We start from the raw sequence: 13,684 nt of genomic DNA on the forward strand, positions 1-13,684 counted from the left end.
CCCTCCAAGCAGCCAGAAAGGACCTTTGGTTCCGCCGGGGGATGTGCGAATTGCAGGATGCAAATCAGCCGGCGCTCGGGGCGCCTTGGAGATAAGCGCTTTATAAGTATAGGTTAGGTAGTGGCTGTGACAGACCTGGTTGTCTTCCTTTCCCGCTTACAGACTTCTGCACCCTCGCGAATTTCGGCGCGCCTGTTTGCTCGGCGCCTTCCTCCCCGGCGCCCAGTGAGCGGGGTGTCGGGGCCGCGGAGGCAGAAGCGCACGCTCGGGGGCGCGGGTGAACTTGCGCACCTGGCACCTGCCACTTGGCGAGAGCGCGGACAGCCGAGCGGAGGGCCACCACCGCCCCCTCTCCCCCGAGGCGCCCAAGGCGCCCGAGGCTGAGCACGCTCCCGCGGGCCGGCTGCGCCGCGGAGAGAGTGGGTGGACAGGCGAGGGAGGGGAAGGGAGAGGAAGGAGGGAGGGAGGGAAAGGGCGAGGCGCGTCCCCGCGGCGGGGGCGCGCTCTCGCGCGGGCTGCCGGGATCGCTCGCCGCCGCTGTGGTAATGTCCGCCATGTTGGCCATGGCGCAGGGAGCGGATCGGGCGGGCGAGCGGAGGATCTAGTGTGTGGAAGCGGCCGCGGGCGGCAGGGGGCTGTTTTCGGGCGGGTGGGCGCCCATGCTGTGGCCGGGGGCAGTGAGGAGGAGGAGGAGCGGGCCGGCCGCGCTGCACTGAGGAAGGAGGTGGAGGAGGCGGCGGGAGTCCTCCCCCCCTCCCCACCCGCCCCGCCGCCGCCGCCCGGGCTGTTCCTGTAAGGCGGGGAGACAATGAGTAAACTCTCCTTCCGAGCGCGGGCGCTGGACGCCGCCAAACCGCTGCCTATCTACCGCGGCAAGGACATGCCTGATCTCAACGACTGCGTCTCCATCAACCGGGCCGTGCCCCAGATGCCCACCGGGATGGAGAAGGAGGAGGAATCGGTAGGGACTCGAGTGTTTATTACCCCCCCCTTCTCTCCTCCCCCCTCCCCTTTGTCAGTCGGGCCTTGCCATTCACAGCGCGCTTTACGCTCGCTGGAGGGCGCCGCTGCCGCTCCAACGCATGAGACCTTACGCCGGCGGAGTAGCGTAAACCCTCTCTGCCGGCGCAGCGCCCGCCCGCGGCCGCCATGTTGTTGCGTCCGAGTGTTGTGATTAGCTCTCAGCCCCGCTTACGCTGCCGTAAGGGGGCCTTGCCGTAAGCGGCAGCTGGGAATGGCGCAGGGAATGTTCTGGCCGCACTTGGCGTAGGGCCTCTGTTTACCTTTTCTTTTAGCCCTCGACATTGGGTTAACTAACGAAAGAGGGATCTTTTGACTGGGAGAGATCTGTTTTTCACTTTTAAATTTAGTTTTTCATTGGGTCCTCTTTGAAATAACTTGTGGAAAGTAAAGCGCTTTTAAAATAAACATCTCCCTCCTAGCAAGCTAATTTTTATTTCCTGGCCCTTGGTAATGGGCCCTGGCCCGCGGATGAGGCGGTGCGGCACTGCGATGGGGGAGGGGGCGGACCACGACTCCTCCGCAGGTTGTAGCGTTAGAGAGCCCGGGACTCGCTAGCTCAGTGTCTCCGAGCTGGGCAGCTCTGCCTGTCTAGGTCGGACGGCGCCCTCTCACAGCCTTGGAAAGGAACCAGAGACGTTCAGCAACGAGCTGCTGGCGGTGTGCTGTCCCCAGCCTTCCTCCCCAAGAATTGTCTTCAGAGGGGAATCTTTTTAGAAGTCGAGGACCTAGAGCATCTAAATTGACAGTTGCATTTTTGATAATGCAGCGCATTTTGGCAAAATGGTGTTTTTTCTCCCCGATGGATTAAATTTTGCATACGGTTGAATTTCATCTGGTTTGACAGTGTTTATGACTCTGGGTGGTGTTACTTGCATGCGAAGTTTATAGTAATTGCACCCTCAAGATTTTCTTCAATGAACCTACGGTCCCGCCTTATTGTCAACGCTGGGTATTCTAGGATTGGTTCTCTTGCTTCTGTGACTGTCAACAGAAGGCTTGAGGTTTCTGTGATTGGCTTTCTCTTTTGACTGTTAATATTGCAGGAAATGCTTTTATGCCTTTGATTGGCTGCTCGAATTCTGACCTCATTATATTACCCTGTATTACTACTTTGTGCTGTGATTTAAACACATTTTTCTGGTGTTTCATTACTTGAATGCTTTTCGCTTTCGGTAGAACATAAATATGGCTGCACTATCAGGATGAACATTCAATCCTTTTAAGTAAATCCGATGAAAACCCAACGTTTATGCTCAAAGTTTAGAACTATGTCATACGTGAAAATTGTTTTTTGAATAAAATTTATTTCTACTTTTGCGCGGTTTTCCCTGGGAAAGATAATTAAAATAAGAGAGTTGTAGTATGTACAAGAATTAATTGAACTTTAAACAACACAACTTTGGATTCCAGAAAATTAAATTTATGTTAATGTTACTTTATGGGTTTTGATCCCAAAAGAAAGGTGGCTTATGAGTCTTAAAGTATCAATACAGTATTTAAAGTTGTTTGTATGGCATATAATACAATAATAAATAATATAAGAATTAACTGTTTTGTGTATTCAACAACTGTAAACCTACTTTCGCTCCACCCTGTACTGTATGTAACTACTTGTATCCTATTATTTTGGTTTGGGAAAAACGTGAATCTAGAAACCTGTTCTAGAGTGAACAGTTAGCCCACTGTAAGGTATGTTATCAATACTTTTTGCAAACAGTGATCATTATATTCAGTTACTGCTTTAGGTCCTTAGTTTGCCCCATTATGATGGTATTTTATCTGAATTTAGGAAGAAAACTTGCAGCTTAGTTATTTTTTAATGATAGAGTAAAAATGAATGCTTAACCCTACCACAATTTTGTGTTGTTAACTTCTTCAGTAAAACTTGTGATTTTTCAATCTAGACCATCAGCCCTAAAGTTGGATTATTTAAAGAAGCCTGCTTTATCTACCCAGTTTTAGGGAAGAAGAAACCCAAATTCTGATAGAGCTAGAGCTGTAGACCAGAACTTCTTGATTCTCTATCCTGTCCTTTCTGCCTCTTCGTTGTTACAGTTGGAGTTTCTTAAAATTAAAACTAAACCGACCTTGACAGTTAAGATTTATATTTTTATTTATATATATACACACACACACACACACACACACATATATATATATATATATATATATATGTATATATATTCTAAAGTCTTTTGCTTCCAAGGATGTCTAAATGGGGGTACTAGTTTTTTCTTAAAAAAAAAAATTAACATGTATGTCAGAAGACTTGTGCTTTCATGTGTGACAGCCAGTTTAGTTCTGCTGGTCTTATGTACAGGATTTCTGTTATTTAGCAGAATTATTCGTTCATTAAAAAATGTTCTTCCTTGGTAAGCATTTTTAAGCAGCAGTAAAATATAACTTTCATAAATGTCTTGTTTCATTTGAGTTGTATTTCAGTTCAACTTCAGTTGTCAACGTGTTTCTAGTTTGTTATCTTAATCACAGACTTGTTAAAAAAAGAAGAAAAACCTTGGCTGACGGATTTATAATTGTTGCTTGGCATTTCTGAACTGCCCACAATATGATCATGACCCCTCTTCTGATTGTTTGGCAGAATCCTTTGACTTCACTTAAAGCCTTCATGGACATACCCCTCCCAGGCCTCCCTCTCCCTCACCCCAACTCCTTCCCACCTCCTGCCCTGAATAAAATTAAGGACTGTCTCTGTGTAGCTATTAGACTATCAATACATTTTGTGTAGTCATTGAGTCAGTTTTGAGTTACACTTTTATAATACCTAGATGAGGTAATCTAGGTTTTTCTTTTTCTGTAATTTTATTTGTTTTTGATCTTTAAAAAAAATCTTTTAATTACAGTTGACATTAAGTATTATATTAGTTTCAGCATAGTAGACACAGTAACTTACTAAGTGATCCCCCTAGAAAAGTATATTCCCTATGTACTATTTTGTCACATCCCTATGACTAAATTGTAATTGCCAATTTGTTTATCTTAAGCCCTTCACCTCTTCCATCCAGCCTTCCAATGCCCTTCCCTCTGGCAACCATCAGTTTGTTCTCTGTATCTATGAGTCTGTTTCTGTTTCATTTGTTTGTTTTGCTTTTTTAGATTCCACATGTACGTGAAATTATGTGGTATTTGTCTTTCTATGTCTGATTCATTTCACTTAGCATAATACCCTCTACATCTGACCATATTGTTGCAAATTTCATTTTTTATGGCCGAGTAGTATTTCATTTTGTGTGTGTATGTCACATCTTTAATTGTCTGTTGGCAGAGGCTTAAGTTACTTCCTTATCTCTAGTATTGTAAATAATACTGTGATAAATCTGGGTGTTTTTTGGCATTGGTAGTACTCTATTATTGGTAGAAGTCTATTGAAAGACTATATTTTTCTTTTAGCTTTCTCTTCTCTTTTGGACATGTAGGCATCTTTTGCTTTTCTTATCTTTTCTTGTTTTCATTGCTTTTTGCCTAAGATCTGTCAGTTGCCATCTTTCTATAACTTGGTCTCTGTAGTGCTCCCCATTGCACTTAGTCTTGGTCAAAACATGTTAACATTATGTTTACTTAGAATCTAAACAACCAAAGGGATCAGGTGATCAGTGGTTCTGCCACTTCCCCATGAGTTTGTATAGTGGCAGTTTTTTAAAAATATATATATCAGTTTTGGAATACTTCTTGTGCAACAGGTACTGTGCTAAGAACTTTACATTACTATTTTATAGGATCCTTTTTAAAAATAACTTTTTTGAGATATAATTTACATATAATAAAATATACCCATCTAATGCACGGAGTTTGATGAATTATGGCAAATGTGTGTACTGATGAAAAAACCCCAGTCAAGATACAGAAACATATTAAATACCCAGAAAGTTCCCTTGTGTTCTCTTGCGGGGCAGTCCTCTCCAACAGTAGTTCTAAGAACCACTTATTTCCTTTTTCTCACTGTAGATTAGTTTTGCTTTTTCTAGAATTTCATTGAAATGAAGCCATACATACTTTATTGTGTCTGGTTTCTTTTGCTCAGCATAATGCATTCATCCCTGGATTCATCCCTGTTGCATATATCATCAGTCCATTCTTTTTTATTACTGAATAGTATCTCAATGAATTTATATACTATAATATGGAGGTGAGCAAAAGTAGGTTTACAGTTGTAATATGAATAAATAATACAATAATAAATAATATTCCAAGAATACACTATTTTGCATACTCACAACTATACTTAGTTTTGCCTATCCCATATATATTCATCCGTCTATCTGTTGTTGGATATTTGAGTTGTTTCTAGTTTTTGGTTTTCATTTAATTCTTGTAATAGCCCTTTGAAATAATTGTTGTTTCTAGTTTATAGATAAAGAAACTAAAGAGTCTCACTACTAGTAACTGGCAGGTGTAGAATTCAGACTCTTGGCCTTTAAATGTCACAAGAGCCCATTCTCATAATTACTATACTTCATGTTGACTTCTTACAGAACCCCAAATTATCTTATGAACTATTAATTATATATAGTTTTGGTAAATAATGTACTTTTTTCATAAGTTTGAGAACCATAAAAGATGATACTGATTTGATTGAAATAATAAATTAAGAAGTATGGTTTTTCATCACTTTGACTTTTGCTCTTAGCTTTTCAAATTTCTCTTTCTCCTTCTCCCTCTATTTTCTTGTAAGTCTGTTAGTTTTGGTTTTTCCTATGTTCGTGCCATTATGTTTATCTGAGTGTGTGTTATCCTAAGCATATAATTTGTGGGAAACGATTTTATTTTATTATTTTGATTTTCTCCTAATAGAATATAATCTCTGTAAGGCCCAACATCTTTACATGTTTTGTTTCTTAATATATTTCAGTTCCTGGAAAAGTGCCTGACACATAACATGTGTAATGTATTTATGTATGTATGTGTGTAAGATCTTTTCATACTAGAATGAACCAAAATGAATGTGAACTATGTGATTCCATTTATTTTTAAAGACAAAGACCATGACTGACTTAAATTGCCATTTCTCCTTCATATGTTGTCTAGTTTTTGTCATTCTTAGTATTTTAAGTGATATTTTGAATGCTATAGTAGAAGTATATTCACTCGTTACCCTGAGTTATTTTTAGCTCTAATGCAATATATTTCATGTTTTTTAATGGGGGCAATTCTAAAGAGGGTATAAAATGCAATTTTATAAGCCGATACCGTAAAAAGATTAAGCATTCTTTCAACAAAAGCAAACGCCAGCCAGGTATCATCTAAGTTGCACGTATTACCTAAGTAAGATATTGGGAAACAATTTAAAGGGACCTGTATGTCAGTATGTGTACAGCTGTGTACTGAAGTGTTGTTAGGATAAAAAGGAGAATATGATAAAGATCTTCACGTGAGGGTGCTTAATTGAATCATTGAGATCAAAAACATATCTGGAAAGTTAGCAAAAACAACTGGAGTAAGTCAGCCTGACAGACCTTAAAAGAGCACTAGAAAAAGTTACATGTCAGTGTAGTTAAGAGGAGTAAGAGAAGACTCACTGGAATGTAGAGAGAAATGTCCCTTGGTGAGGGATTTAACAATATGGGATCTTGGTTGTAATGGTGTATGTTGAAGCAAATATTTAGTGCAGGAATATTTAAAACTAGTTCTGTGGACGTTACATATACCAAAGGAAGGTTCTTCCATGTTAGGTTTTTTAATCTATCCCTTTCTGTCCTACCCCTACTGATAGAAACTTGAGGAGGATAACAGTCCTGTTACTTCTGAGCACGTCATTATCTTAGCATGCGCATACTCGCTCTCGCTCTTTCTCTTTGCAGATGGCTTTTACTTCTCTTCTTTCCTTGCCTTTGTTTTTTGCTATATCTTCAGTACTAGATACTGTTTAGAACAAATTGAATGAATGAAATTGTTGGAGTGGAGACTAGGTTGAAAAAAGGGTAGAATTTTATAGATAGTTTTGATTAAGCCCAGCAGTTTTTAGGATGGTGTAAAAGAAAGAATGGAGGTACAAGTGTAAATTCTGTTTTCTAAGTTTTAATTTGTTATCTAGTGGCCATATGATCTGGGGAAGCTGCCTACCTTCTCTGAGCTTCAGGTTGGTCACTACCATCTCAGCTACCATTTATTGAGTGTGTGTTAGTGAGTGTGGTGATCATATGCTAGGCTGTTAAACTCAGTAGGCAGTTTAGAGCTCATTATACACTAAGATGGGTGGGTGCTATTATCTCTTCTCCAGAGGAAGAACCCAAGGCTTTAGAAATTAAGTATCTTGTCCGAGGACACCCGTACCTAAACTAGAACATGGTAGAGGTGGTATTTGAACTTAGGCTGTCTGGGTGATTGACTCCACGGCTCTCAATTTCACCATCGTACTGCTTCATCTGTAAAATGAATGTGATAAGAACTAGGTAATATCTGAAGTTCATTCCATCTCTACTTTCCTATTATTATTCCATAGGCATAGAGGAGTCATTAAAAGTTTTCCTCAGGGAATATTACGAAAGAAACTTGGTGATGAATGCCTTCTGTAAACACATTCTTTAAAAAAAAAATTCAAAGCAACGATCTGTCTGTAGGGTAAGTTTAGATTTCATCTGTATCAGTTCTCTAGAAATGAAGCCTAAAAATATTTGACACGTGGGATCATGAGATTTCAAGTAACAAAAACCAAATCTTTCTTCTTTAACATTCCTGAAGGTTCTCTGACAAACACCAAGGAAGGAATGAACTGTCAAAGTTTGGGAAGGGCAAGAATCAGGACAGCTATGGGCCCTTCAAAAGCAAGTGATACTGATGTCACTCTAACAATCTGTAATCTTTTGAGAAGTGGTTACATACATGTGTTCTGGACCCAGACTGTGTGGGTTTGAGTCCTCAGGCAACCCCATGGGATCTATACAATCTCATGGGGTTGTTGGAGGATGGATTGTAGTATGCTTGGGACAGTAAGTGGCGTGCCGTAAGGGTTCAATAAATATTAGCTATTATTATCATCATTGTTATTTTTTTCCAATTTAAAATTCCAGATCCCTGGGATAGAGAGTGTTATTGGTTTGGCTTGCATCAGGTATCTGTCTACTTCCAAGTCTACCAGTCAAGGAAGAGGGGAAGTTAGTGTACATGTGCTATTAAAGGCTGCCCTCCTGAGAATGGGGCTTTAGCCAAGGAGCTGCCCTAAGAGATCTTCTGGTGGGTATATAACACCATAATCAAAAGTTGTGAAGCTAAATTGTTTTAATCCATGAATTGATCCAAGATGAATTGTTTACTTTGTGTGTTTTTACAAACTTTAAATTTGTATGGTGTTTTAATGAGATTAGAATATTTTGTATGTATCACATTGTTTAATGAGATTGGAATCCTTTTGAAGAAAGCAAACCCTTCATACTTACTAATTTTTAAGGTAGTAAGAGATGAATTCTATGTGACCTCAGAGAAGTTATTTAACTTTTTGACTCTTAGTTTCCTCATTTGTGAAATACAATTGGACTGAGTGACCTTTAAAGTATTGAAATATTAAAAACACAGTGCTATGTCTTTATTTCATTTTAAGTAGAGTTGGGGCAGAAAAACAGTAATGGGTGCGTAGGGAACCGTTTGAGGAAGAAGGGATGATAGGAATAAGCCAATGAAAGAGACCAGTGCAGATAGCAGAAGGTCCATCATGATTGTGATCTTAAGTTAAAACCGATCCCAGGCAGACAGACAGATTTTATTTATTTATTTATTTATTTTGCCTTGTCTACACTTAAATGGAACAGAACTTCAGATTCTTCTGTTTCATCATGTAGGACTGTTTCTTGTGGGATTTATGCTAGAAGAAGATGGCAGTCATTTCCAGATTCTTCTTAGTACCTTCCCATGTATATGCTTTTAGGTTTCTTTTTTCTTGTTAGCTAGTATAACTATGCAGAAGTGGAGGAGTCAGCCTGTCTTGTCTGCTAGCTCTCTAACTCATGTCCTCGTTCATATCTTTACTTGCAACTCTCTTACTGCACCACCCCCTTTTTGTGGACAAAGACGATAATGGTATTGGTATTGGGAGTCAGTCTATAAGCAGCCCTTATTTGGTACTACTAATTTGATAGAAGTTGTTGGAACTTTGAAGCTGTGACTTAGGTTCCAAACCTGGCCTCTGTCACTTTCCCTCTGGGCAAAATAAATTACTTTATCTCATTAAACAATATTTCTTCATCTGTTTAATGAGAAGTGTCTCAAAAGATAACTTTAAAGATTGCCCTGGCTGGAGTGGCTCAGTGGATTGAGTGCTAGTCGGTGAACCAAAGGGTCACTGGTTTGATTCCCAGTGCAGGGCACCCAGTAGGGGGTGTTCAAGAAGCAACCACACATTTATGTGTTTCTTCCTCTCTTTCTCCCTTCCTTCCTCCTCTCTAAAAATAAATAAATAAAATCCTAAAAAGAAAAATAAAGATTAACTTTTGTAAAGACTTAAGTTAGTTCTTTCTATAGGCAGTTGCTATTTAATTATAATTTTTAGTTTTACAGAATAACTAAGATCATACAAAATAACTAAAATTATAACTTCATTCTGTAGTTATAACTAAATACATTCTATATAACTAAATACAGAATGAAGGAATATGGAAGAGTAGAATATAGAGAGTACCTCTGTACATTATCCTGTGGTATACTTTCACGCTTTTTTTTCCCTACTGACAAATATATTTTTACATTTGTCAGACATTAGTAAATTGATACTTTATTTTTCTCCTTCCATCTCTGTTTTCTGGTAGAGCAGTTAACAATCAAATTGATTTAAAAAAGACTTTGAAAATTAACAGCGAAGAGAATTAAATCTTTAGTTAATCCTCAGAGTAAAAATTGAATCTTGAATAATTGATAGTTAAATATTGTATTTGTTTCTTAGAAGTGATTTTTTTTTTAAGATTAGACAGATAGTTGGTCATGGGGGAAAATTGGTGTTAGTGATAACAGTCTGTTCAGTGTGTGGTGTACACTAGACAAGCAAATGAAGAGAAACATCCTGCTGTACCAGTGAACTCTGGGATGGACACTTAAGGTTGGAAACTTCGGAAAGCATGATACTGAACAGGATGATGTTGCCATGTATTTGATTCTTGAGATGGTTCTCAACTGGGACATTTCTGACATTCAGTTTGTAGTTGGTTGTTTGGGGTTGGTGTATCAGGATGTTTATTACCAATTTACTGCCCACTAATTTCTGGTGGCATTCCGATTGGAATAAACTCAAAATATTTCCTCAACTAATTTCCAGATGGGGGCTATTGCACTTCATTTGAGAACTATTATCCAAGGCTTCTTAACCTTTTTTTGTGTCTTGGACTCCTTTAGCTGTCTGGTGAAACTCCTCGGAATGACTTATTGAATGCATAAAATAAAATCAAATAAACCAGTTATATTGAAATGTAGTTATCAATGTTAAAACAATTTTTAATTTATGTATTAAGTATTACCAGCACTACTGTGGTCTGCTGCCTACATTAGTAATTGACGGAAATGTTAAATATGTTAGAAGTTAGTGAAATTAGAGAAAGGATTTTTTTCTCACCCGAGTTCATGGATCCCTCAGGTTTTTCTGTGAATATTTTGAAGATCTATGGACCTGTGGTTCAGAACCCCTTGGGAGAATTTCCATGGCCCAAATGACAACCCAGTTCTTTGTCACCTTATCCCAAATATATAGTCAGGCTGCAGATTTTATTCCCATCATTATAAAAAAGAGAAAGATGCTGCTATAAACAATGTTATTTTTATGTCTAAGACATTTTTTAGCCCTTTTTTCTTATTCAGTTACAGTTTACATTCAATATTATTTTGTACTAGTTTAGGTGTACAGCGTAGTGATCAGTCGTATATTTTACAAATTGGTCTCCCTGATATTTCAACATTTCTAGCTTTTTAAAATTGAAAAATAATACTCACATGATTAAAGATAAAAATTTAATAACACAAAATGATATACATAAAAACTAAGTCTCCTTCCTTCCCCATATCCCCAGACACTCTACAGAGGCAGCTGTTGTTAGCATGTATATGTGTGTATGCGTGCATATCCTAGAAAACTTCTAAACACAAGCTTTTTACTTGGTGAAGCAGGCAAATATTTCTCCTATTGTATTCATTTTATAAGTGGGTGATATGTGTGTGACCTTATAGTTAATTTCTTAATCTATAGTCATAATGTCAGATAATTTTGATTTTAAATTCCTTCCCTTTAAAATCTCTGAGGAATTAAGAGTTGGCAAATTGTAGCTTTCTGATGAATTGTTTGGAGTTTGGATATCAAAGCTTAACCTGTTACTCCCGTATGGGAATTTGGTTGTCAGTAAGCCTTGCATTGTTTACAGACCTTTATTTATTTTTTTATATATAAAATATTAAAGTCTGATTAACTATTAAGTGACTTGTCGCTGTATTTTCTCTAACAATCATATATGGCCTTAAATAGCATGCATAACATGAGTAAACTGGATCTTCATCTCTTCTACATTCTCAAACTTTCATTGTAGTTGTTTGTGATGTTTATTCATTCAATAAATAGTTCTATGAACGCAGGGACTCCCTGTACTACCTTTGTATCTATCATCTGGTGCAGTGAGTGAGATATGGTAGCTGCTCACTAAAGACAGGGTCTAGCACAAATAATGCTCTTTTTTAATTACAAAATCATAAGCCTGTGATTCTGTAACATAACAATATATCACACTCAAGCCCACCATATGACATTTTAGGTGAAATGTTCAAATTAAAACTAAATTATACACCCATATTATTGCCCTACCAGCCACACTCAAGCAGGCGTTATTTCTGCCAGACTCTGTATTTGCTGACAGAATGATCTGTGTGCTTTAGACACAGAAAGAGGGAAAATATAGTAATTATCTTTAAGCAGCTTACAGTACCATAGAAAAGAGTTGTAACTCCATATGAGGTTTAATGTGTTATGTGGAAGATAAAATTGATATTTTGGAAATTTGTGACATGAGGGACATGATTTGAACAAGAATACATATGAATTTATGTAATAGCTAATTGAGTATAATATACTATTGGATTAATTTTTACAAATTAGTTTTAAAATTATGTCCATGTGCCAAAATTCCGTAAGTTTTTTTTTTAATAGACACATGTCGTTATGTCTCATATTGGCCAGTGTGTGATGCCCAGGAAACTTGTTGGAGGGTTGAAAGAATTTTTGTGGTCTAGTGTAGATTCACTTTTTAGCACTTGCATACTCATGTTAAGAACAGTATCTGTTTAAGGAGTTCTGAGGAAAAGAAACTGTGTTATGTAGGATGGTCTAAGGACACCGTGCTGCTTGATTATTATACAAGTAATGTATAGATTTTACTTTGGTTTAAAAAGCAGGGGTCATTCTCCACAAAGAAACTACTTGGAAGAAGTGTTTCCTATACATTATAGGTGTTTCAATAGGGTAACAGCAGTTACCCTTCAGCTTTATTTGAAATAGCCTCAGCCATTTTAGCAGAATTCATCAGGGCTTTCAAAGTACCTCTAAAAGAAATACAAAAAATTTAGATCAGTGATTCTCAAATTCTGGCATTCATCAGAATCACCTGGAAGGCTTGTTAAAAACACTGATCATTGGTCATCATTTCCAGAGTGTAGGATTTAGTAGGTCTGAGATGGGGCCTAGGATTTTGCACTTCTAACAAGTTCCTGGGTGATCCTGATGTTGCTTATCTAGCAAACCCACTTTGAGAGCTACCAGTTTAGGAGGAAGAATAGTGGTTCTCATCTAGACCACACATCAGAATATCTGGGATACTTTTCTAAAGAACAGGTGTAGCCTTTGCTCTAGATTAACCAACCAAATCACAATTTAGAGGTGATTCTGACTCTAGGTAGAAGAAAATGATTAGCATGTATGCCCATGATCCCTTCCTGTCTGCCTCACCATTTCAGCACTCCTTTCAGAGTTTCCTCTTGTGCTCTAATTCATTGGCTTTCAAACTTTTTTGACTTTGCTATTGTGTGTGTGTCTGTGTAAACAAAATGAACTACACATTGACACATACATGCAAGCACACACACACACACAAATATACAGTGGATTTTCATTTTTTGCAGTACTTATAATCTATAGAGTTGCCATGAGCAGTGAATGACTAAACCATTTCTCCCAGAAGCCTCTGGTCTCCATGTATTTTCATCAACCAATGAAGGTGTACCATAACCTTGTTTCATGTATGTTTTTGTTTAAAGATACTTTATATAATATATATTATTGATTTATTGACACTGAACTTAGAGCCACTGTAACTCATGCATGAATGAAGCTTATCTAACAACGATTTTTCTCTGTAAGGCATGTTATGGCTTTGTGCTTAAGAACATTAAATGGCACTTTAGCACTACATTTGGTGGTGAGGGGGCATAAACAATGAAATCATTTTAAAAAATGAAAAATGGCACTAAATGGAACATTAAAAGGACAAAATAGAAAGCTTTCATTTCTTATAAAATGCTTTTTTAAAGATTTTATTCATTTATTTTTAGAGGGAGGGAGAAGGGAGGGGGAAAAAAAGAGGGGGAGAAACATTGATGGTTGCGTCACGCACTCGCCCCAGCCAGGGATCACCTGCGACCCAGGCATGTGCCCTGACCAGGAATCAAACCAGTGACCTTTTCCTCTGTG

General features: G+C 38.4%; 1 protein-coding gene across 3 annotated transcripts in view; it reads left to right on the forward strand.

Annotated features, from left to right (window-relative positions):
- Positions 1 to 773: 773 nt before the first annotated feature.
- Positions 774 to 13,684, forward strand: part of EPC2 (enhancer of polycomb homolog 2) — a 113,117-nt gene continuing 100,206 nt past the window's right edge. For all 3 annotated transcript variants that reach the window (XR_008528212.1, XM_054562454.1, XM_054562455.1), the window contains exon 1: positions 774 to 961. Coding sequence is in view for 2 of the 3 variants with exons in the window: in XM_054562454.1 (XP_054418429.1) it covers positions 809 to 961 (153 nt within the window). In the remaining variant the exon portion in view is untranslated. The remainder of the gene's footprint in view (positions 962 to 13,684) is intronic.

This window comes from Pteronotus mesoamericanus, unplaced genomic scaffold (assembly GCF_021234165.1).
Source record: "Pteronotus mesoamericanus isolate MK-2021 breed Mesoamerican mustached bat unplaced genomic scaffold, CSHL_Meso_final scaffold_651, whole genome shotgun sequence".
NCBI classification, from domain to species: domain Eukaryota; kingdom Metazoa; phylum Chordata; class Mammalia; order Chiroptera; family Mormoopidae; genus Pteronotus; species Pteronotus mesoamericanus.